Below are 25,461 nucleotides of genomic sequence, written 5' to 3' on the forward strand. Positions count from 1 at the left end.
CAAAACGTGGACCGATATAGCCCATCATCGAACTTGACCTGCCTGCAAACAAAAGACGCATTTTCCCAAAATTTTAGCGTTCTATCTCCATTTTTGTGGATGCTAGAGTGATTACCACATACGGACGGACGGACGTGCACAGATCGACTCAGTTTTACGCTGATCAAGAATATATATACTTTATAGGGTCGCAAATGAGTATTTCAATGCGTTACAAACGGAAAAACAAACTTAATATACCCTCCATACTATGGTGGAGGGTATAAAAAAAACAAACCCCTCAAAAGTTGACGACCCCCGCAAACGTTTTAAGTACCATGATCTGCGAATCTGCACCTGGAATGTTCGCATTCTTTATAGAGAAGGTGCAGTCTTCGCATTGGCAGACGTCTTGAAAAGTACAAGGCCGATATTACTGCCATACAGGAAATACGATGGAACGGGAAATGCGTCACAACAACACCTAAAGGTGACGCACTGTATTATAGCTGCCATGACGTAAAGCATGAGTTTGGTTGTGGATTCGTAGTTAGTCGGAGACTAAAACATCTGGTATCCAGCTTCACCCCAGTGAATGAAAGACTTGCTGCAATTCGAATAAAAGCTAAATTCTTCAACATCAGCTTTATTTGCGCTCATGCTCCCACTAAAGACAAGGACGAACTGACCAAAGATATATTTTATGAGCGCGTAGAAGAAACATATGACCTTTGCATGCCCATGCCCATGACATTAAAATTATTCTAGGCATTAAAATCGGAAAGGAAAATATCTTTGGCCCAACAGTCGGAAAATTCAGTCTCCACAGTGCAACATCTGACAATGGTATGATGCTGATAGACTTCGCAGCGGCAAAAAATATGGTAGTTAGCAGCACCAGTTTTCAATATCTCGACATCCATAAGGGCACCTGCCTGTCTCCAGATCAGAAAACAAGAAATCAAATTGATCACGTTGTGATATATGGAAGACATTCATCAAGCGTGTTGGATGTGCGTTCGTTCCGAGGAGCAAACATAGACTCGGACCACTACCTTGTTGCAGCAAAGGTACGCACCCGGTTAAACGTAGCAAACAAAGTACGAACAGACCCAACACGAAAGTTAGACATCGGTAAGCTGCAATCACAACATATAGCCACAGCATATTCCACTCAATTGCTTAATCAAAGCACTCCTCATTCCGATAACATATCAGCGCAATGGCAAAGCATTGCCCACTCCATGCAAAAAGCCGCATAATCCATACTTGGATACCAAAGACACCCACCAAGGAATCCATGGTATGATCAGGAGTGTCGTGCTGCTACCGAAAGAAAAATGCGGCATATACGGCTACTTTACAATCCGTAGCAACGCGTAGCGCACGAGAGAGATATCGGGAGAAAAGGAGAGGAGAAATGTCTTTTCCGCAGGAAAAAGAGGGAGATGGAAAAGCGGGAGTGTGAAAAAATCGAGATGTACAGGAACCGGAATGAAATCCGAAAATTCTACCAAAGAGTCAAGCATCAAACTGATGGCTTTGGTACAGGCACATCCTCCTGTAGAGACCAGCAAAGTAATTTGGTAATTGATACAGATAGTGTGCTCAGGATATGGAAAGAACATTTTTCAAAACTGTTGGTATCCAATAGCAGCGAAGACGATGAAGATACCACAGACCCAATCCCAGAAGATGGTATTGAATGTATACCGCCCAGCCAAGATGAGGTAAAGACAGCAATAAATCGGCTGAAGAATAATAAGGCAGCAGGAGCCGATGGCCTACCAGCCGAGCTGTTCAAAACCGGAGGCGACACGCTGATAAGGTGTATTCATCAGCTAGTTTACACCATCTGGCAGGAAGAACGAGTACCCGACGATTGGAACCTGAGTATCCTGTGTCCCGTCCATAAGAAAGGAGATAATACTTTATGCTCCAACTATAGGGCCATAAGTGTTCTCCCTATCGCCTACAAGATAGTGTCAGGGATATTGTGCGAACGACTAAAGCCCATGGTCAACGAAATAATTGGGCCATACCAATGTGGTTTTAGACCTGGCAAGTCTACCATTGACCAGATATTTACCCTTCGGCAAATCAAGGAGGAGACCCAAGTGATGCAGATCGACACCTACCACCTTTTCGTCGATTATAAAGCAGCCTTCGACAGCCCGCTGCGTTCAAAGGTATTCCAAGCCATGTCTGAATTTGGTAGCCCCGCAAAGCTCATCCGGCTTTGTAAAATGACTTTAACTGACACGAGATCTTCAGTTAAAATAGGAAAGAACCTCTCCGAAGAGTTTTGTACCAAAAGAGGTTTCAGACAAGGAGACAGCCTTTCATGTGATCTCTTCAACATCCTGCTGGAAAAGGTTATACGAGAGGCAAACGTTAAAAGAAGTGGCACAATCTACACCAATAGCCACATGTTACTTGCTTATGCTGATGATATAGACATCATGGGACGATCAGTAAAAGAAGTAACCGATACCTTTATGAAGGTCGAAGGAGAATCTGCTAAAGTGGGTCTGGCGGTAAACGGCGAGAAGACCAAGTTGATGGTGTCGACGCCAATGCGTCCATAGAGATCGGACCAACTGTTGAAATTGGTTCCTATAATTTTGAGGTAGTAAAAGACTTCGTATACCTCGGCACTGCCGTAAACACAACAAACGACATCAGTTGTGAAATGAAAAGAAGAATTGTAATGGCCAACAGATGCTACTTTGACTTAAGTAAGCACTTTAAAAACAAAGCCATATCTCGTCAAATAAAAATAACGCTCTACAAAACACTGATACTACCCGTTTTGATGTATGGCTCCGAGGCCTGTGTACTTGCGCAAGCAGACATGGCAGTGCTTGGTGTGTTTGAGAGAAAAATTCTTCGAAAGATCTGCGGACCAATCTGCGCTGACGGTGAATATCGACGTCGCATGAACCACGAGCTGTATCTGCTATACAACGACATCAATATAGTTAAACGTATCGAGATGCAGCGATTGCGTTGGCTAGGCCATATCATAAGAATGGGCGAAGTTGAACCCGCTAAAAAGGCGTATAAATACGAACCGCTTGGCGTTGCACGCAGAATTGGCAGGCCAAGGAATAGATGGCGCAAACAAGTGGATGAAGAGATGAAAAGGCGCGGTATTCCAGAGTGCGAAGCAACAAATAGAGAGAATTGGAGATCTTTTCTTAGTTCGGCCTATGGAACAAATGTTCTGTAATGGGCCAGCTAAGTAAGTAAGTATGTAATAGGTAAACGGTCATACACTCGTGTAACAGGAAATTAGTTTTTAGGATTCTTTTTTTCATTTAGTATTTTTTCAAAAACATTTTTTCAAAGTGGTTTGTGCGTGACCTTTTTTTAGTACTTAAATGCAATAAACTTCAGTTTTAGTCATTAATAGGCAAAGGTTCATTCATTCCTGCTACATGAAATCATTTTTAAGAAGAAAGGTAAAAAAAGTCATAACCCTAATGTTCATACGCTATAGATTTGTGTGATACCGAAGGAATTTAAATAAGTTATTACGATTTGAGATTTGGTTTGTTCTATTTCTTTTCCAAGATAAAGCCTGTTCACAGCTATAATTATGTCAAACCAACAAAAATTGCGAATAACACAAAATAAATTTTCAAACATTTTTGAAACTGTTTTTAACATGAATTTGATGTAAAATATTGAAAGTGTAATAATACAGTTTCTTCTTTTGCATTTCTAATTTTATTTTTTTTAATTTCGTTGAAATTTTTAAAATTATTTCACTTACTTTACTCTTAGTCTAAATTGTTTTTGTTTTTTGTTTTTATAAAATGTTAACATTTGTTTTAATACTGATATACATGTGTGTTTGTGTATAGTGTATAGAACTGTATGTGATTTTTTTATAAAAAAAAATAATAACGGTAAGTCTTGGCAAATATAATTGCAGAGAGCTTCGGAGACTATAATTGCCCCAAAACTAAATTATTTTTCTAATACAAATTGTAAACCAATAAATTTAAAGGTGATGAGGTGTTTGTGTAGTTGTGTGTTTTATAATCTATACATACATAAACTACGTATATCTCTATTTCTTCAAATTGTTTCAATATGTGTACTTCAATTTTTTTCTTAACGACTAATTAAAAAATAATCTATTTTGATCTTCATCAAAGTAATTCAGATTCTTTTTATTTGGCATTGTACACTGAAATGTGTACCACATATTTCAGATTAATTAAAAATTTACAGCCAATTTTGGGGTGGGAATATTCCCTTATGTATGTTTTTTTGTTATTTTTCGACTTATTCTTCGTGAATGAAGGAAGCCAAACATAACTTATAGGCGGATTTAAAATTACTTTATTTTTACTCTGATAATAATTAAGTTTGCCTATAATTTTTCTTGCCTTGTTCTAATATACAATTTATTGTTGTAATTTTACAATTGTTTCTAAATATAAAAATAACTAAATTACAAATTAAATTTCATATATCATTTATTCTTGAGTTTTTGTGTGTGTCTTTACAGCTCATTTATACCACATCAACGACAACTATTCGCCTTGGCAATTTCACCCCTCTACTCACATGGTATGTGTACGAGCCATCACACTATGCCTCCGAGACTATGTGAATAGACTACGTCATAATGAAATCAATTGAGCTTTACGTTGTGACTCCAGCCGTATCTCAAGCATTGCATACGGCAGAACACTCACCACTAGCATTATGACCAATGATATAATTTTCGGTGTCTCACACATATATCCATGGGCGGCAAAAGTTATACTCAGCCCCAAGAAACGTAACGCCTGTAATGGTGATGTTACTTCGACCACGTGATTGGTGTGATTCAAGGTGACCAAGGCAAGCAGCAGAGTTTCCCACATGCCATTGCAGGCACCCCATGAGGCAGCCAGAACGTAGAAGAGAGCACTATCATCACTTGATGGTTTCCAGGTGGAGAGGGCCAACAGTAGACACGAGTGGAAAAAGAAGCCAGCCACTGGAAAGAAATAAAGATGAATTAATTTATTAAAATTTGTTGGAGGTGTAATGGGAAGAGGTTGCATTCTAAAACAAGTATAAAGGGCGTTAAGTTCGGCCAGGTCGAACTTGTTATATCTTCCACTACGAGTTGTATTGAAGTAAAATGAAACGATTAGTTTCCTTTCGTTTATGAAGAAGACTAAATACCAAATTTCAGCAAGTTTGGTGAAACTATGTGGCTAACTTTCAAGCAACCGAAATTCGCGAGGTACTGTTCCATGGGGCTACATCAGAACGTTAATCTATGCCTACAAATTTCTGGCGGAAAGTTTACGGACTCATTATTTAGGTAAAACCTTCAAAATACAGAAAATCAAGAGGTACGCTTCTACGGGGGATATAGGAACCCGCGGATCTATACTGATAATTCCCTTCCGGTGTGTTTTATAACCCCATTTAAGACTAAATAACAAATTTCAGTTTTTCGGTGGAATATTGACGTCACAACCTTCAAAATTACGAAAATCGGGAGGTACCGTTATAGGGGTTATATCGAAACGTATACCGATAAATTTCAGTCAGAGAGACTTTTACCTCCAACAAAGACTAAATATCAAATTTCAGCCATTTCGGTGGGTTGCTGTGGCCACAACCTCAGTTCTATGGTGGCTATATGAAGTCGTGGACCTATACCGACTAATTTCTGGGAGAAAGTTGTGTACCCCCAACGAAGACTAAGTACCAAATTTCAGCCATTTCGGCTGAAGGCTAAAACCTTCAAACTACCGAAAATCGGGTGGTACCGTTCTATGGGGACCATATGAAGGCGTGAACCTATACAGACAAATTTAATATGGAACGTTTATTACCACAAATGAATATCAAATACCAAATTTCAGCCATTTTGGTGGATTATTGTGGCCACAACCTTCAAAATACCGAAAATTGGGTGGTACCGTTCTATGGTGGCAATATAAAGGCGTGGATCCGTACCGGCAAGTTTTTGGGGGAAAGTTTAATACCTCCAACGAAGACTAAAAACCAAATTTCAGCCATTTCTGAGGAATATTGAGGCCTCAATTTTCAAAACACCGAAAATCGGGAGTTACGTTCTATGGGGGCTATATGAAGGCGTGAACCTATACCCACAAATTTCATATGGAACGTTTTATACCCCAAATGAATATCAAATACCAAATTTCATCCATTTCGGTGGATTTTTATGGCCACAACTATCGGGGAAATCGCGAGGTACCATTCTATAGGAGGGTTTAATTAAGGCTTGGACCTATACCGGCAAATTTCTGGGGGAAAGTTGTATACCCCCAACGGAGACTAAGTACCAAATATCAGCCATTTCGGTGTGATAATGAGGCTAAAACCTTCAAAATTCCGAAAATCGGGTGGTACCGTTCTATGGGGGCTATATCAAAACCAAATGTAAAGCTCTATCTTAAAAATTGCGTGCTGTATCTTGATTTTAGCAGACGGACGGACGGAGATACGGACAGGCAGACATGGTTATATCGACTTATAATTTTACCCTGATCAAGAATATTTATACTCTATAGGGTCTCCTCCATATTATGGTGGAGGGTATAAAATATAACTATAATACAAAGACTTAAGAAATAAACTTAGTTAATTTTTTTAACCACAATGACCCAATGTTGCCCTCAGGCAACATTTGGAAACTCCCTATCCGCGAGGAATTGATGAGAATTTTTTTCGCATAGGACTTATTTTTGCGAGTACTAATCATAATAAAAATGAAAAATATTTTTATCTCTACGGAAAAAATCGGGGTTCGATGATTTAAACTTTCACTTCGACCGAGGGCAGACACCCTAGCAACAACATGTTCACGTTTGTCTATGTGTCGATATTGGAAGCGGTATATCACGGTATACCGGCGGCGGATTATTGTAGTGTGCACCAGGATTGAACGTAACTCCCGACCAAGGGTTTCCTCCCCTTGTCATTGCCTCATTGCATTTTATATCCTCATCGTGAGCTGGGGCTCTGTCGAGCTATAAACAGCTGTATTACGTTAATGATGAGATATCCTCCATAACCTCTTACCGCTGTACTTTTCTAAACTATGTGAAATCTTATTGACAATGGTTCAGGGAATTACCGGTTCGAATAGTTAACGACTTCTATCTGAAACATTGGTTCATTAAGATTGAAATTGTCGGCTATGGTTAAATCACTCGAAACAATGACATGTCGGAAGAAGTTTGGGTATTATTTTGACTAGTAGTGACAGAGGCGAGAAAGAGAGGCGAATGGAATTATGTTACTCCGTATAAGACCCTTCAGTTGAGGAGAAATCGATAAAATTGCCAGCGGTGCTCTGGAAGCCCGGTATGGATGTCAACAGTGGTGAAGTTTTTAGGTTGTTGACAGCATATGACATGTTTTTTAGATAAGGTTTTCTGCTTAATCTGGCTCTGGGTCTATTTCCAGTTCTAGGAATGTGACAGCTTCGAAGGGTTATAACCACAAAGCCACAGGAGTTATAGTAAGTATACATATAATCGGATTTGATAAACTGGGTCCAATGCGAATACGTCAAATAAATTCTCGTAAAAAAGGTTAACCTGGCAAAAAGCTTTAGTGTGTATGGCGGTTTAGTTGAGTAGATTTGACCAGGCAGTTGAAAAAGTGTAGTGTGTCGTGCGGGGCTCTTCCGCATGCTGGGCAGATGTTTTGTACGATGTCATCAATCTTTTCGCTAGAAGAATTTAGACAGATACATCACTCCTAGCGTAGTTGAGCCAAAAGTATTTTGGTTTGTCGCGGCAGCTGACTCTGAGGACCGCATTTACACGATAGTTGTGGCATCTGCATCCGTTCTATTTAAACCGGCTTGATATGCTTGTTGATCTACGGATTTTTCTTGTAACGTTAGATCATGAAGATCCCTCCTGGCATGCTAGGTTGGGGTCCTATCCACCTTGTGGTGGCTTTCACGGTAACATCCGAACAAGTACTGCAACGAAGGCATGTCATTGTGTTGCTGTCCAGGAACAATCTTTATTTCCTCATATAGTTGGTCCACTGAAAACTGAAGAGAAACCCTGCTGCAGTTCTCAGGGCGGCGTTCTGACAGGTTTGAATATTTTTCCATCGCGTAGCACTTATATTCGCAGACCACACTGGTGGTCAAGAAGTTGTCTTTGTCAAAAACACAATTGCAGCCGGCTAGGAACTTGGGGACCTTGTTCCTACATCTCAGCTTGTCGCAGATAGCTGTGACATGCGCGGACGACTTTTACGTGCTGTCAAATGTGAAGTAGTTAGTGGTCCATATTCTGTTACCATCGACCATGACATTCAGCTCAGTGATCATTTCCGCAGTTTATGTGTGGTAATCGGCGGTAAGATCAGTCAAATAGGAGTTCAGCTTTTCACAAATCACATAAGAGAAGATACCTGACGCCAGGATCGTATAATCATCCGTAGACGTTACGATCCCAATGTCGTCTGACAGGGTGGAATACAGGAGAGGTCGAGCTGAAGCAGTTCCGGTGATATTACCCAACTTTGGGGAGTGTGAAGTGCTTACAAGCATCAAAGCATCGTCATATTTCTGACGCTGTTTAATGCGTCAAGAGCCTTTGCTACGGGCGACAAGAACAAAATCGGCGTACACGATTCACCTTTACTGGCGTCCTTGCCTGGCTTCAGAAACGGGCCCACTCGGCACATTTCCAGACTTCTGATACGCTGTGTGTGGCTAGCGATAGTTTGAGCACTTTGGTGAGATACTCAACTCCTGGCACATGCAGTTGTTTCAGCGTTACCATGGATATTCCATCAGCGCCAAACGCCTTGCATGATTTAGCGTTCCTGATGGCATTCCATTGTAAATTGTGGCGGTTCTTCCTCGTCAGGAAGATATCTAATGCGACATAGTACTTTTCACTTCGTCTTGTCACTCCCGGGGTGCTCGACAAACTGTCGATTAAAATAACTTGCACACTTCTTCGGATCAGTCATTGTAACGTCGCCAAATGTGACTGAGATCCCATCTTCCTTTTTGCCAAGAGCTGACAGTGACTTAACCGTTGCTCACAATTCACTTATTCCGGCTCCAATGTTGACACTCTCCAGATGGCTTGGCACCAACCTTAACTTTCAGTGTCAGCTAACTGAATTTGGTATTACGGGGGTTGGCTTGACGATGCTCATCACGCTCATTTGCTAATCCCGTCGCTTCTGCTGGGAAGTTTGGTCTCACTTCGGGTATTCGACCAGCAGGTATATGGCGCGCGACTGCTGCAGTGATGATGTCCCGGAACGTCTTTTCCGCTACCCGAACATCAGAAGGATTGGGCAGATCTGTGAAGCGGTGATTAGTGTACTCTAAAAAACTCAGGCCAGTTAGCTTTCCCATGATTAATAAAAGTGCGGCGTTCAGAGGTGATGAAATCGGGCGGTCTGCAGAAAATTATTTGGAGATGGTCTGATCCAAAAGAAACGACGGGTTGTCAGGTGACGTCAGTTTTCAGAACACGTGACACGATTGTTATGTCTGGCGAACTGTGACACTCTCCGCGCCCTCATTGACCATGCACAACGTAGAGCTATCAATCTGCTTAGCAAGTACTGTACCCGCCGATTCCAAAGACAGAATGCCTCAACTCATGACGGTACTGACCTTCGAAAAGCGGCCTAATGTTGGACCTGTAACCTGGAGTACAGCTATTTATCGGAGGGATGTATACGTTCAGCAACTGTACCTCGGCAAATTTCACACCTGACTGCTACCTTCATACATTCCATGTACGGGTCAGTAGAGCTTGGCTCAAGCGAGATAGGTCTGTATTGAACAGACTGATGCAATAGGAAAACTAATCTCCACTTCCACTTCTGGTGCGATCTTTCCTCAATACGTTGTATTTATAACAACGCTGTAAGCTGCAGTTGTTGTTGAACTTGGATTCCTGCATAAAATCCACTATTTGTTCGAGTTAATTGTAAAAAGGATGCATTTTCAGGGACTGGAACAGCAACGGCTGGAGTTAAGTGCTGTGTGTCTGGCTTCTGTTGGGGGATTGCAGAGGAGCAACATAGTCACAGTCGTAGTAGCTCACATGGACGAGTCCAGAACAAACCCCTTAGATGCACCCTTTCGAAGGCTGAAACATGCTAGGCCGTGAGACTGCACAGCCATTGTCATTCTTGTCGAAGACCCGTACAGGGAAACAGGGTATTCCCCACTGTCCGAAACTGTTTTTCTGAACTTCCACAACCAGTAGACGGCATAGATATCAAAACAAAACGGTTGACGTTGGGTTTTTTCGTGGATGGTTATGTTAAATGTCTACATAGCCATCAACAGTGGAATATGAAATTGGGCTCTCCTTGCACACATTGGTCGATAATGTGCCGATTCTGACCACCAACTAACCCAAGATATAGGGTTCAACGTTTAACAACTTATTTGAGTCGTTGATCGTTGCTTACGAAGAATCGGTGTTGACCTCTTGCAAAGCAAAGTCCGGTGTTTAGTAAGTTATGCATATATACATATTGTGAGAATGACGACTTGGGAACCTTGTTCACGACGGAACGAAAATTATAGCACACGATTGTCTCGATGCAGTACCACATGAATTGCAATTTGATTCCCTTCAAATTCCCATCTCTTCTGTCTCCACAAAGAATATGCATAAGACATAGAATAATGAATATATGGACGAAGGATTACTCAATTTTTCCGCGGTCAAATCACACAAACCTGAAAACTCAAACAAGTTAGAAGACGATTTTAGGGGAAAATTTACAATATTTTCTTGGATAATTTTATCTGAGAATTAGTTCCCATCAAAAAGTAACCCCATGTAGTCTTTTGTCAGAACAAAATATTTATTAACTTGTATTTTTTTGGCATTTTATATTGAGTTTCTTGGTCACCACAGTCAATTCGGACATACTCGGTGAGAGCATTCCGTCGTCTATAAATTCATTAGTCTATGCATAAGATTTAATTGTACAGATGGGTTCCACACCAACAAAAAATATAGCGACTCAAATGTTCCAAAATTTTTAAAGTTGGGAACGTACTATCGCAATTGAAGATCAAAATTGTGAATCCTTTCAATCCGCTTTGAAATTCCAACCCCCAGGTTACAGTTTAATTAGATTTTATTCAAATAAATGTTAACTTACATATAACCACAATACGTTTTGTATGCCGCAATAGCATGCTCAGGGTGCAGGACACAATAAGTTGCATTACACCCATGCCAATAATGGCTCCTGCTACCATGCTTATACCCAGCGAGCAGGAAACAAAGGCCTAAAAATATATTAAAATTATTTTTGTACAAACCATTTAAACAAAATGTGTTCCGACTTACCGTCAAAAAATCACTTAATATATAGGCTTGTTCCGTGCCTATAAAATACGCCAATGGCCCAGCAAATAGCAGTGTGTCCGTCATACCCTTTATACGTTCGTGGCGAAATGTTGCCTGTACCTTTCCAGCCAATACTAAGAGTATGACAGAAATCAAGGCAAATATCAAATAAATTCCAATTAAAGTCGAAGATCCAGCTCTGGGCTTTTCGCGTATAAAAGGTGAAAATATGGTTTCATTGATTTCATCATTTTCAGCGGCCACATCATATTGCCATAGGGGACACATGTCGGCACCACAAATACGACTGCCGTGTTCATCCAAATTGTAATATTCCCTTTTATAGGGTGAACCACGGCTCCAGACATACGGTGTACTGGGTATATAAAATTGAACAGCCTGTGCAAGGGGTGCGGTGTTATTTGCCGTGTGATGGTGGGGCGGTGGTGATACCGAGCTTGTTTCTGGACTAGTCGTGGTGGTGCTTGTTGTTGTTGTTGTCGTTGATGGTGTCGTCGGTATTGGTTTTGTATGACCCAAACAATTCCAATCTCGTGATGTGCAGGATAATACCATTGAGGCAATAATAGCTCCCACAATTATACCAATATCCTTGGAAGCTTGGAACCAACGACCTAGTCTTCTGACCTTTTGATCGCGATTACATGATAACTTATGTTCCTCCCACGAGTCCAAGGCATGTGACGACATCAGCGTACATTCATGTTGAGAACAACTCAATTTACTGCCAAAATGTACCACCACTGCGATTTTACTTATCCACGAAGGACTATGGGTTACACCCAGTATCATGTATGCCGGCAGTAGTGTATAAATCGATGGATACAGATGACATATTAAAAATAAACACACAGCCACTGAATTGACTCCCATTAAAATGGTATAGCCAAATTTGCGAATAAGTTTTGGTGTAATCAAAGACATACCCGCCGATATGAATAGACAAATACTGAGGAGTAGCGAGCCGATATTGGGTCCAATTTGCAACCACTGCTCTCGGTGATGCCAAACTGAATTAGAACCTTGAAGGGCAAATATGGGCACCAGTACACCACACAATAGACCATGGGCCAAGGCCAACAGGGTGAAGCATTTTGTGACCTTCTGTCGTATGTGGGCTGGTACTTTGTAGCGGCAATTACGATTATTCAATGAAATCAGGCGTCGTATTGAGGTTGCTCCTATGGAGCTGTTTATTGATTCACGGCGACGTGATGCTGCCAATGCGGCCTGTACATGATATGACGAGACGGGATTAACACGATGTGATCTAGTCGATATGGGTGAATAGGCTGGCAGGTGCTGTAACACAGAAGAAGGGACAGAGAGGAGATAAAGTAAATTTTCAATGTTTAAGCATTTTAAGGTTAAATATATTAAAAGGTTTGATTGGCCTGAACTTAATACTTTTGTACAAAAACTGGAATATACTCGACAGGAAACCCGTGGACATGCAACCAATGTCCTTTTGTTTCCTTAAAAAATTCCCTTTATTCTTAAATTAACTTATTGAAAAATGGGAAACAATGAATTTTTTAATTTTCTTTTAGTATCGATGCAATATTAATATCTCAAAATAATCTTCTTATTGATTTAACAGGTATATACACACACCTTATTTCCACAGAGTGTAGTGACCCTTATCACAGGTACAAACACTGTGAAGAAAGCTTCGATAGGTGGTAAGTTCGAGGACCTCTTGCTTCCTTTTATATGAAACAGAGACAATTATCTAAAAATAATCAGTAAAAAGTTCTGGGCGGTACTTGCCCACACAAAAAGGGAAAAGTATAAACGAAATAGGAAGAAGCCAAATTGAAACACATCTATACAAAAAATAAGTACAAAGGAATCTGTGATGAAAGAAATAGTATTTTTGTAGATGACAAAAAAGTTTTGGAAGTTTCAAGCGTAAACTATTAGGTGTTTGCTGGGTAGGTGTCATATACCTTAAGGAGCGTCCATTTTGCGAGTTTATATGTTTGTACCCTCCACTATAATATGGAGGGTATAATTAAATTTGTCATTCCGTTTGTAACACATCGAAATATTCATCGGAGACCCTATAAAGTATGTATATTCTTGATCAGGGGTTCTAAGTCGATATAACCATGCCCGTCTGTCCGTCCTCCGTCTGTTGAAATCATGATACAGCTCGCAGTTTTTAATATAGAGCTTTATAATTTAGTATAGAAGTTTCTAATGCTTCTAGGATGTTTGGTATTGCAAATGGGCTATGTCGGTTCGTTGGGGATATAAAACTTTTCCCAGAATTTTGTCGGTATAAGTCCACGCCTTCATATAGCCCACATAGAACGGTATCTCCAGATTTTCGGTATTTTGAAGGTTGTGGCAACAATAATTCACTGAAATGGCTGAAATTTTGTATTTAGTCTTCATTTGGGGTATAAAACTTTCCGTATGAAATTTGTCGGTATAGGTCCACGCCTTCATATAGCCCCCATAGAACAATACCTCGCAATTGTCGGTATTTTGAAGGTTGTGGCCTCACTATTCCACCGAAATGGCTGAAATTTGGTATTTAGTCTTCATTTGGTTATAAAATTTTCCTCCTGAATTTTGTCTATATAGATCCACGCCTTTTTATAGCCCCCATAAACCGGTACCTCCGGATTTTCGGTGTTTTGAAGGTTGTGGCCACAAAAATCCACTGAAATGGCTGAAATTTGGTATTTAGTTTTCATTTGGGGTATAAAACTTTCCATATGAAATTTGTCGGTATAGGTCCAGGCCTTCATGTAGCCCCCTTTGGATGGTACCTCCGGATTTGCGGTATTTTGAAGTTGGCGAAATTGTTAAAATTTGATATTTCGTCTTCATTTGGGATATAAAACTTTCTATATGAAATTTGTCGGTATAGGCCCGCGCCTTCATATAGCCCCATAGAACGGTACATCCCAATTTTAGAAATTTTGTGGCCTCAATATTCTACCGAAATAGGTGAAAGTTGGTATTTAGTTTTCGTTGGGTATACAAAACTTTCCAACTGAAATTTTTAGGTATGAGTCCACGCCTTATTATTGCCCTTATATAACGGTACATCCCGATTTTCGGTAAAAATACCGAAAATCAGCCACTGAATCGCTGACATTTGGTTTTTAGTCTATACTGGAGGTAAAAACCTTTCCGACGTCAAAATCCCACTGAAATGACTGACTGAAATTTGTTATTTAGTCTTCCATGGGGTTACTAAATATTCCAGAAGAGAATTATCAGTATAGGTCCACGTCTTCCTTTATCCACCATAGAAGCGTACCTCTTGATTTTTGATGTTTTGAAGGTTTAAGCCACATTATGTTACCGAAATATCGGAAGTTTGATATTTAGTCTTCTTTGAGTCTAAAAACGTTCCTACAGGAATTTGCCGGGATAGATCGAAGTTTTGATGTAGCCCCCATAGAACGCTAACTCCCGAATTTCGGTATTTTGAAATTGCTGAAATTTAGTATTTTGTTTTCTGCATAAACGAAAGGAAACTAATTGTTCCATTTTACTTCAATACAACTCGTAGTGGAGGGTATAACAAGTTCGGCTCGGCCGAACTAGTTTACGGTAAAAAAAATTCCACCTGCCCCCATCCACCACCCGGTAAGTTATTACTCTCTTAAAACGCCTGTAAAATCGTCAAAATTCCTAAACGTGGCTTCACACTGGAACCAATCACAATGAATACTAACAACCCAAGAGATGAATTTAAAAACAATGAGCGAACAACCTCTTCAGACCCTATGGAATTACAAAATGTGCCCCGCCTAAATTGAAAAAAAGAAGTAGCTTTTGTTAGACTCAGAAACTGGGTAAACGGAACGAACTCGATAGTGAGTGATGCGAACAACATACATAAAACCCTCACGGGTAATGCCATGCAGGCTGTGGCCCTATACCAGCAGTTGAGAGAAAACAGCAATTGCATTGAGCAAAGTCGTGGGAGAAATCCACGACAGCGAAAAAGTACAAGTAGAAAATACCCTTCAATTTTACCAGAGCAGAGAAAATTGAACAAAACGGTTCCCGTATTGGCCCTGAAAGCAAACATGAGACAGTGGCAAATAATACCCAATGGACCGCAATAGGAGTAATAACTAACATAACTAGGAGAAAGGCGCAGAATAACCTGGGTCCTTGGGTCTACCAAGGGCGAAATACAATTAAAAGTAGTCGTTTCCCTTACGCCCATAACTTGAGAATAATGTATTAATGGGTAATCCTGAAGAACTAAAAAGAGAGAGCCTAGCATGAAGAATATACGCTGGAAGCATTAAGCATTAAGTTTGGCTGGACCCTCCACCATGAAATATTCTGAACAAAAATATAATAAAAACTTTTTTCTGTTTGCGGTGCGGAAATTTTCGACCACTGAGAACCCTTAATGCCAAAGTACAGCCAAGTTAGACCGATATTGTAGATAAAAACATCAAAATGTCTGAAATCGGGTGGTATCATTATGTGGAAGCTATACCACAACCTGGACTTATGTCCACATTCCAATTAGGAATCCTAAGTGCCAAATTATAGCTTATGTGGTCGGAAAATATAACTATAAACTTCAAAATACCTGAAATATAACGGTACCTTTATATGGAGCTACTCCAGGAACCCCTAATTGCAAATTATAAAGCTACTTAATACAGAAAATACGATATAATACAAACAAGTAAAAACTCGTTAAGTTCGGTCAGGCCGATACTTTACGACCATTTTTGGGTTGGAAAGTTTCGTGACTACAGAGAACCTCAAACTTCAGGTAATTCCGTCAAAAAATGTTCTCAAAACGCTGAAAACACAGAAAATCGGGTGATACCGTTAAATGTGGCCTGTGGCAGCTGGGAAACTCAAATGTCACATGACAGGTAGTTCGGTCAACAAATGTAGCTAAAGTACTGAAATTCCTTAAAACAGGGAGGTACTGTTATATGGGTGCTATTCCAAAACATGGACCTATGTATATCGACAATTTCTGCTGGAGAAGTTCCGTGATTGCAGGGAACATTAAATGTCACATTACGTGTAGATCAGCCAACAATGTAGTTTCAACCCTCAAAATACCTCAAAACCTATGACGAGAATTTATGGCGGAGAAGTGTCGTGAATGCAGGGAATCTCAAATGTCAAGTTACGGGTAGTACAGTAAACATGTAGATAAGACCCTCAAAATAACGAAAATTGTGAGGTAATGTACGTAAAATACCGAAAATCGGGAGGTACCGTTATATGGGTGTTACACCTATACATGGACCTATGTTGACAATTTTTGGTGAAAAAGTTCTGAGAAATGCAGATTCCCTGCAGGCACGAAACTTCTCCACCAAAAATTGTCAACATAGGCCAATGTTTTGGAATATACCCCATATAAAGTTAATTTTATGAACACTGCAGTCTCGAAACTTCTCCATAGACAATTTTCAACATGGGTCCATGTTTAGGTATATCCACCATATAACGGTACTTCCCGATTTTCGGTATTTTGAAAATTTTTGGTCCAATTTTTAAACTAACTAGCTGTAAATGTAGATAAAACCCTCAAAATACCGAAAATCTGGAGATACAGTTATATAGAGGCTATACCTTAACATGGACCTCTGTTGACAGTTTTTAGTGGAGTAGTGTTGTGACCTTTATGAAACTTAAATGCGAAATTACAGCTAGTTCGGTTAAAAATTGTAGCTAAAACCCTCAAAATACCGAAAATCAGGAGGTACCGTTACATTGGGGCTATACCTAAAAATATACCTATCATGACAGTTATTGGTGGAGTAGCTTTATGACCCATAAGAACCTTAAATGTAAAATGACAGGTAGTTAGGTTAAAAATTGTAGCTAAAACCCTCAAAATACCGAAAAGCGGGAGGTACCGTTATATGGAGGCTATACCTAAACATGAACCAACGTTGACAGTTTTTGGTGGAGTAGTGTTGTCTCCGCTAAGAACCTTAAATGTCAAATTACAGCTAAAACCCTCAAAATACCACAAATCGGGAGGTACCGTTATATGGGGTCTATACCTAAACAGGGACCTATGTCGACAATTTTTAGTGGAGTAGTGTTGTGGCCTTTAGAAACCTTAAATGCGAAATTACAGCTAGTTCTGTTAAAAATTGGAGGCTATTCCAATATATATCATAGTTAGATTATGACCTACCTGAAGAAAGACACATCTGTGCAAAAGTTTAGTGTCCTATCTCATACTTAAACTCATAATTTTACCCTGATCAAGAATATGTACATACTTTATAGGGCCGAAACTTATTACTGCAATGATTGCTTCAGATACCAAAGTTGGAAACAGAAATGAGATTCCTGGAATAAGAAATCGGGAATGGATTCGTACAATCGTTCGTACATTATTCCCTGTGATAGTAGGAAAAATGCTGGTTCAAATTTTGGGTATCGTGATATTTTGTCCAATCTTAGTTTAAGTTCGAAGATGGTCCTATCTGTCCACTCTTTCCGGTACCTCCTCCACAAAAGTTAAAACAATTTCGTTACAATAGTGCTTCCAGACTTATATCAGGTTTGAATATGGACGAAATCGGTACACCCTTCCGGGTACCTCACACACAAAATTGGGAAAAAATAAAACTTAACAGCTAGTATCGGATCGTTTTAATTTTTTTGCTACAATTTCATCTTTTTTTAGGGCAAGTCCACACTACCTGAGATAATGGCCTAACAGCACCAAAAAAAGGCCTGCCTGCACCAACTAAACTGGGTAGTACGTAAAATAACCTTCGAAGTGAGAAACCGATTTGGTCCAAACTTTGTACATCATATTTTTTTCTTTCAGAGTCGGATTATGTCCAAATATTGACTACATCGGACCATTCTTTCGGTTACATCCAAAACAAAGATTGGAGGGAATGCAGTTGAAGGATTCGTCTGGGATCATCCATCTTTGGCAACATATTATGTATGCGGCCCTGGTTACGGCGGTACAATTTCTTCGGGGTCATGTCCATACTTCCTAAAAAATTGGCCCAAAAACACAAAAGACCCATATAGACGTCAAAAGTAGTATGTTCTTCTTCTTTTCTATGTCGAACAAAAATAAAACGAAAGAAAAACAACTAAACTTTGATTTTTAAATTTTGTATTTTTTTAAAGCAAACACAAAGTCAATATTGCCATGAAAACCAAAGTTTAGGTGTTTTTCTGTCGCAATCATATTCTTTCGACATAGTGAAACAGGCCCTATATCTCTTTGAAGTTGAGGCATTATTACCTGAAGATTTTTATTGTTCGTTTAGCCGATTACACTGTGTAGCAGCATTTTTGGGGGGTGGAACATTTCATTTGGAGATGAAAGCCCTTGATGAATATACTAAGAATCCAAAAGGAAATTTTCGCCATAGGTCAAGTTTCTGAGATATCGCGCGATGAAGTTTTTAATTTTTTAAGAAAACGTTTTTTTTTTGTTCTAGAACTACAACCAGCAAATTTTCCATAATAGAATTAATTTAATTTGATTGACAACTCTATAAGCTTTTTAATGGTATATATAAGTTTAATCGGTTACTTAAAACCGGTTCAAATATCGGTTTTAATGTCGCAATATCCGGTTTAAAAACGGAGATAACCGAATTTATCCTCCAAGAAAATTTGTTATTAACGTGTTCACCATTACAAGAGCTATTTGTGGTAAATATTTCAGAAGCACCCCAGATGTCTACATAAGTAATAACCAATTGTTATGTCTACATACCTATACATAACCAATATCGAATATACAGAAAAACAAAACATAGTTTAATTCTGAACCAAGTCCGAATAAATATCAAAAATGACAATGACGGGACAAAATCGATTAGTTGTCAAAGAACCGTATCTAAAATCTTCTGAGCAACATTTTTTAGAATATTTGGATGCTGAACAATCTCATCTGGTGGTATATTCACTACGGTTCAAGAAATGAAGGAAATGTTCTACGAAAAGATTCGCCAATCGATTTGACTGAAGACATGTCATTTCAAAACGAAGATACAACAACTCCAAACAGAGATATGGAGCTATTTTCCCAAGTATTATAGGGATATCTCAGAAACTTTACCTATGGCGAAAATTTCCTTTTGGGTTCTTAGTATATTCATCAAGGGCTTTCATCTCCAAAAGAAATTTTTCACCCCCAGACTTTTAGTTCCATTTTGTGTCACAGTGTTACTAGGCATATTAGATGTTTGATAGTGTCTAGGCGAATATTACTTTTTTGAAGATCTAAGTGAAGTTTTTTGAAGTGCATATAGGAAAACCGCGAACTAATGTGAAACTTTGTTATCCCAGAAACCTATTTGTAATGTTCTCTTTTTACATTCCATTTGGGTTTCATATTGCTTTTCTGAAGAAAATCCCTAATTAGTCCCGGACCACAGTATAGATAATTTCACTGAAATTTTGAGATAAAATGTTGCGTTTTTTTTGGAAAAACACATAATTTCATCAAACTAGTGTACGCGGTTTCATGTGTTCGTCAATTTTGTTTTGTTGCAATATTCGTATGAAACAAGCAGTCTGTTTGATTTTACATTTTTTCTTACTTTCATGTCAAAATTTCAGTGAAATTACTTATAGTGTGGATAGGGATTTACATAGAAACAACAATACGTAGAGGTTTCTTTTCTGCAAAGTTTTTATTTATTCTGATAAGTGAATTATAACGCCTAAATGTATACTCTGAATTTCAGCATGAATATTTCTTAACAATCTTTAACTACGCAATGGCAATTTGTATTTGCCGCTGGTGATTTCTTCTTTAAACGGAAAAATAATACTTATTTTTGTTAAAGTTATCTATAGCCTCCAACACAAATTATAAACAAAAAAAAAAAATATTAAATTTAAATAATATCCGTTTAATATCCCCAGGGGTTGAATGTTGTTTTTCAGCTATCAATTTCCTGTTATTAAACTTCTCCTGCATGTACGAGTATGTATGTATGTACGTAGGAGTTCTGTTACCATCTAAAACTTGCATTATTTTTTGCAGATATCAAATTTCAGTCTCCCACAACATCTATGCAGTAGCTATGGTAACTTTAGTTGTTTCCGCTTTATTCGTACTACTCACCTCCAAAACTTGATCATCCCAAATATTGTGTGTTGCACCCGAACTTCGTGTACGCAATACACGATGCCTTGTTGTCAATGAATGACGATAATGATGGGGATGCTGGTGTCCATGGTGTTTGTGTCCTGCACCAGTACCCAAGCCATAGCTAAGTAATGCTGCACCACCAACTGGCAGGCCCCCACTTGCCGCAACAGCAGTCGAACCACCTCCACCACCAGTTGCTATTGCTGTATTATATGGAGCCATACTGCCGCCCATACCCAAGCCAGCCATTAGATAGGGATTATATGAAGATGGCTGAAGAGAGAGGGAAGAGATTAATGTAAGAGAATATAATACATTTCCTGAGATTGTAAAATTTGAAGAAAACTAAAAATAACAATGAGGCCGTTTTGTTATAAAAATAAAGAAAAAACTTCTGCAACAATATCGAATTTCTTTAATTGAATTTCAATTTGGGTCTTATGTGTAACATTTTTATACCCTACACCGTAGTATGGAGGGTATAATAAGTTTGTTTTTCCGTTTGTAACGCATTGAAATAATAACTTGCGACTTTATAAAGTATATATGAGGATTTCTGAGCGAAATCGGATATTTTTTCAAAAAGTGGTTTTAGATTTCCTTTATTTTTTGCTGTGGTGATGCTGCTCATCAGCCAAACATTTCAGTAAATTTTCAGATTTTTGACTTGAACAAGACGAATTTTGTAAAAGATATGGGCAAAGATATACTCATAACATCTTTAATATTGGTCCAAATAGAAACAAGTAAAAAGTAAAAAAACGTTAATGGCCGATCTTTTTATACCCTGCACCATAAAATAGTCTTAATTAAATGGAATAATTGCCATCCTTTCACAATTCTATGTGGAAATAATTTTCGACCATGGCCGAACTTTTTACACACTCCACAATAAAATAATCTTAATTAAAATGGTATAATTAGTTTCCTTTCACAATTCTATGTAGAAAAAATTTTCGACCATGGATACCCCAATGCTTAAATTATCTAATCTAATCTAAAAAATGTATTCAGCCAGGTGAATGGTACTGTCTATGGGGCTTTATCAAAGTTTTTACCTATCTGTACAATTTTTGGTGGAAAAGTTTTATCACCTAAAAAGTCAAATTAAGGGTAGTTCCGTCAAACAATGTAGCTAAGACCCTCAAAATACCGAAAATCGAGAGGCCAGTTATATGGGAGCTATACCAAAACATGGACCTATGTTGGTGATTTTTAGTGAAGAAGTTTTGGGACCACTGAAAATTCAATTTCAAATAACAGCTAGTTTGATTTTTGGTGCTAAGTTTCATGACCACAGAGAACCTCAAATGTCAAATTACTGATAGTTCGGTTAAAAAATCTAGCTGAAATGCTCAAAATACCGAAAATCGGGAGGTACCGTTATATGGGGGCTATACCAAAATATGGACCTACGTTGACGGTTTTTGGTGGAGATGTTTTGTAGCCTCTGTGAATCTTAAGTATTAAATTACACGTAGTTTGGTCAAATAATGTAGATAAAATCCTCAAAATATCGAAAATCCAGAGGTACCATCATATGGGGGCTATACCAAAACATGGACCTATATTGAGAATATTTGGCGGAGAAATTTCGTGGCGACCGAGAACCTTAAATGCCAAATTACAGATAGTACGGTTAAAAATTTTAGTTAAATCCTCAAAATACAGAAAATAGGGAGTTACCGTTATATGGGGGCTATACCAAAACATGGACCTATGTTGAAGTTTTGTAACCACTGAGAACCTCAAATGTAAAATTCAGTAATTCGATTAAAAATTTAAGGTTCACAGTGTTCACAAAACATCTCCACTAAAAACCGTCAACATAGGTTCATGTGTTGGTATAGTCCCCATATAACGGTACCTCCCGATTTTTGGTATATTGAGGATTTTAGCTAAATGTTTAACCAAACAAGCTGTCATTTGACATTTTTGGTTCTTAGCGGTCACAAAAATTCTCCAAAAATTGTCAAGATTGATCCACACTTTGATATAGCCTCCATAAAACGGTACCTCTCGATTTTGGGTCTTTTGAGGGTTTTAGCTAAAACCGACATATCTGTAATTTTATATTTGAGTTTCTCTGTGGTCACGAAACTTCTCCACCACAAATCGTCCGCAAAGGTCCATGCTTTGGTATAGACCTATAGAACGGTACATCGCAATTTTCGATATTTTGAGGATTTTATCTAAAATGTTTAACCGAGCTAGCTGTAATTTGACATTTGAGGTTCCTGGTGGTGACGAAACTTCTTCAGTAAAAATCGTAAACATAGGTTCATATTTTCATACAGCGCCCATATAAAGGTACCTCCCGAATTTCGGTATTTTGTGGGTGTACCCGTTTCCCGTTTGAGGTTCCATACAGTTACAAAACTGTTCCTCCAAAAAATTGTCAAGATATGTCCACACTTTGATATAGCCCCTATAACAAAATACCTCCTGATTGAATACAAAATTAGATTAGATAATTCAGGTATTTGGGGTCTCCGTGGTCGAAAAATGTTTGCACCTAAAATTGTGGACAGGAAAAGAAACTCATTATTCCATTTTAGTTAAGGCTTTTAACGACTTTTTACTTGTTTAACGACTTTTGATTTGTTTTTTTCCGACAAAATTCGGCATAGCTGAATGGAATTTATTTATTTTGAACATCAGCAATTTAATTCAGCAACTAAATCCAGCCACTCCGAATTTTTTACATCAACTCTTCCATGAAGACTTCTTACTTCATCTCCTCTATAAAAAAACTCTCTGCTTCAGCTCGTCTACAGGGAATTCTGTTTCAATTCGCCTTCAAGGAATCCCTACTTCAGGTCGTCTATAAAGAATTATCGCTTCAACTCGTCTAGATGGACTTCAGCCCATCTGCAAGGTCTACCTACGTATGTATATAAAGACTCCCAGCTTAAGCTCTCCTATGAAGACTTACTAACTCAGCTCTACACAAACTCCCTGCTTTAAGGTAGAAACAGAATCAATTGTTGCTTGCTTTGATTGCTTCCCGAATGTCAAATTATAAAGGAATGCCAAAGCCTCTTTGCAATTCCGCCGGCGGTCCCCCATATAATTTGACGTTTGAAAGCAAGCAAAGCAAGAAACGAGCTGATTCTGTCACGGCCTTTACTTCGACTGTAAAGGCTTAATGCTTCAACTCATCTGCAACGATTTCTTTCTTATTCAGATCGTCTACCCGGACTCCCTACTTCAGATCTTGTATAAAGACTACCTGCTTCAGCTTTTCTATGAAGAGTCTCCACTTCAGCTCGTATACAAGAACTCGTCTATAAGATATAACTACTTTAGTTCTTCTGCTAGCACCCTCTGCTTCAGCTAGTCTTTGAAGACTCCTTACTTAAGTTCATCTATAAATAGTCCCTGTTCCTGTTGTCTAAGAGGAATTCCAGAATTCCTAGCTACAGCCTGATTATGTCCCTTACACACTGTTTCAGTACGTCTGAATAACGTTTTCCCAAAAAAACCTTTGATGTTTACCCATATAAACAAGCTTAAGCCTGCCAACATTTAATTTACAAAATTTAACTTCTCTTATAGACTCTCTTCATCTTTCCATTTACTCACCTTTCTGTGCTGCATACGTTCTCTCTCTCGACTGGCTTCACGTGCCAATCTCTCACGCATTTCACGCTCCCGACGTTTCTCACGTTTGCGCTCCAATTGTTCCAGCTCATGTAAATTAGGTAAACTACCCATGTTGTTGCTTTTTAGATTCTCTCAGAGATAATAGATATCCTGCAGAAGATGTAGGTTGTAGACAAAAGTACAACAACAGCGAGAACAATATTGTAGTTTATTATTGTGCTATTTTTGTTATTATGGATTCTCCCAATGCCCTGTAGCACTGTCCACCGCCCACCTCAAAAACGAAGCAAATCGGGGACATCAACAGAAATATGAGATTATGAGGCCACAATAAGGGACGGTTGGTCGCATTAAGAACCCAAACTTATGATGAATGCTAACATTGCTCCTGCAAAAGTAGTTGTGGCTGTTTTTGACAGCTGACCACATTCAACGTATTTGCCACCCTTCATTCTTTGTGATTGGGTTTGAGGTTTTTGTCACGGTTGCTTCAGTTAGTGCGGGCTCTATGGTCGTCGCTCGGTTGTAGGTTCGTTGTTTTTTAATGGTGTCTGTCTTCACGTAAAACAACAAAAATTGTTAATTAAAAGCTCTTACTCATTGTTGTTAACAGGACATTTTACTGCTGTAATATTCTAAAGCCATGCCATCCATGGTAATGGCGGTCCTCCTGATATAGTTAGAGATGGCGTTGATTTAGATGTTGTTAATGAGAACACCATTTTCTCCTGGTTAGACCAAGTCAATGATGACAATGTATATAATCCTGCAACGAAAAGAGGAGGACAAATGAGTAACATGAATTGTTAACAAGTTATTGTTATATTGTTTTTGTTGTTGACTCTTCTTCATTTTCATATTTTATAATAACTTCATAATTAAAAGTGACAGCAACCATTTGTTGCTGGCTGGCAGGTCAAAGTTTTTGATTTGCCCTTAAGCAAAAAATTGAGAGAAATTTATGTTGTGCTAAATATCAAGTCAGGAATATTAAATGGAAATAGGCCAATTGTATTAAAAAAAGATTATCTAGTCTCCTTAGGTGAAAAACTTCAATACAGCATAACTGAAAAACCAGTAAGGAAAAGATAAAAAAATTTCGACATAATTTGGCACATTTATTTCTAGACCAATTTCCGTCACACATTCCAAATTTCAATAAAATTTGATGCACCAAATACCTTAAATTGGTCGAAAATCTTAATACATAACAGAGATTAGTGATAATATTTTAGTGATTATATTTTATTTGGGAGTATAAAACATTCCGACAGAGAATTATCGGTACAGGTCCACGTTTTGACATAGCCCCCATAGAACGGTACCGCTCGATTTTGGTAATTTTGAAGGTTTTAGCCACATTCTCCAAATTAAATTGTTGAGATTTGGCATATA

At 38.6% G+C, this 25,461-nt stretch overlaps 1 protein-coding gene across 2 annotated transcripts in view; it reads right to left on the reverse strand.

The window, feature by feature from the left end:
- Positions 1-3,777: 3,777 nt before the first annotated feature.
- Positions 3,778-25,461, reverse strand: part of LOC141397840 (uncharacterized) — a 144,028-nt gene continuing 122,344 nt past the window's right edge. For both annotated transcript variants that reach the window (XM_073974597.1, XM_073974598.1), the window contains 5 exons: positions 24,046-24,832; positions 20,434-20,733; positions 11,334-12,656; positions 11,143-11,272; positions 3,778-4,978 (listed from right to left, as the gene is read on the reverse strand). In XM_073974597.1, coding sequence (XP_073830698.1) covers positions 4,617-4,978; positions 11,143-11,272; positions 11,334-12,656; positions 20,434-20,733; positions 24,046-24,177 — 2,247 coding nt within the window. In that variant the 5' untranslated portion in view covers positions 24,178-24,832 and the 3' untranslated portion in view covers positions 3,778-4,616. The remainder of the gene's footprint in view (positions 4,979-11,142; positions 11,273-11,333; positions 12,657-20,433; positions 20,734-24,045; positions 24,833-25,461) is intronic.

The sequence above is a fragment of the Musca autumnalis genome, unplaced genomic scaffold (genome assembly GCF_047663935.1).
Source record: "Musca autumnalis isolate F117 unplaced genomic scaffold, ASM4766393v1 scaffold_3, whole genome shotgun sequence".
Classification (NCBI taxonomy): domain Eukaryota; kingdom Metazoa; phylum Arthropoda; class Insecta; order Diptera; family Muscidae; genus Musca; species Musca autumnalis.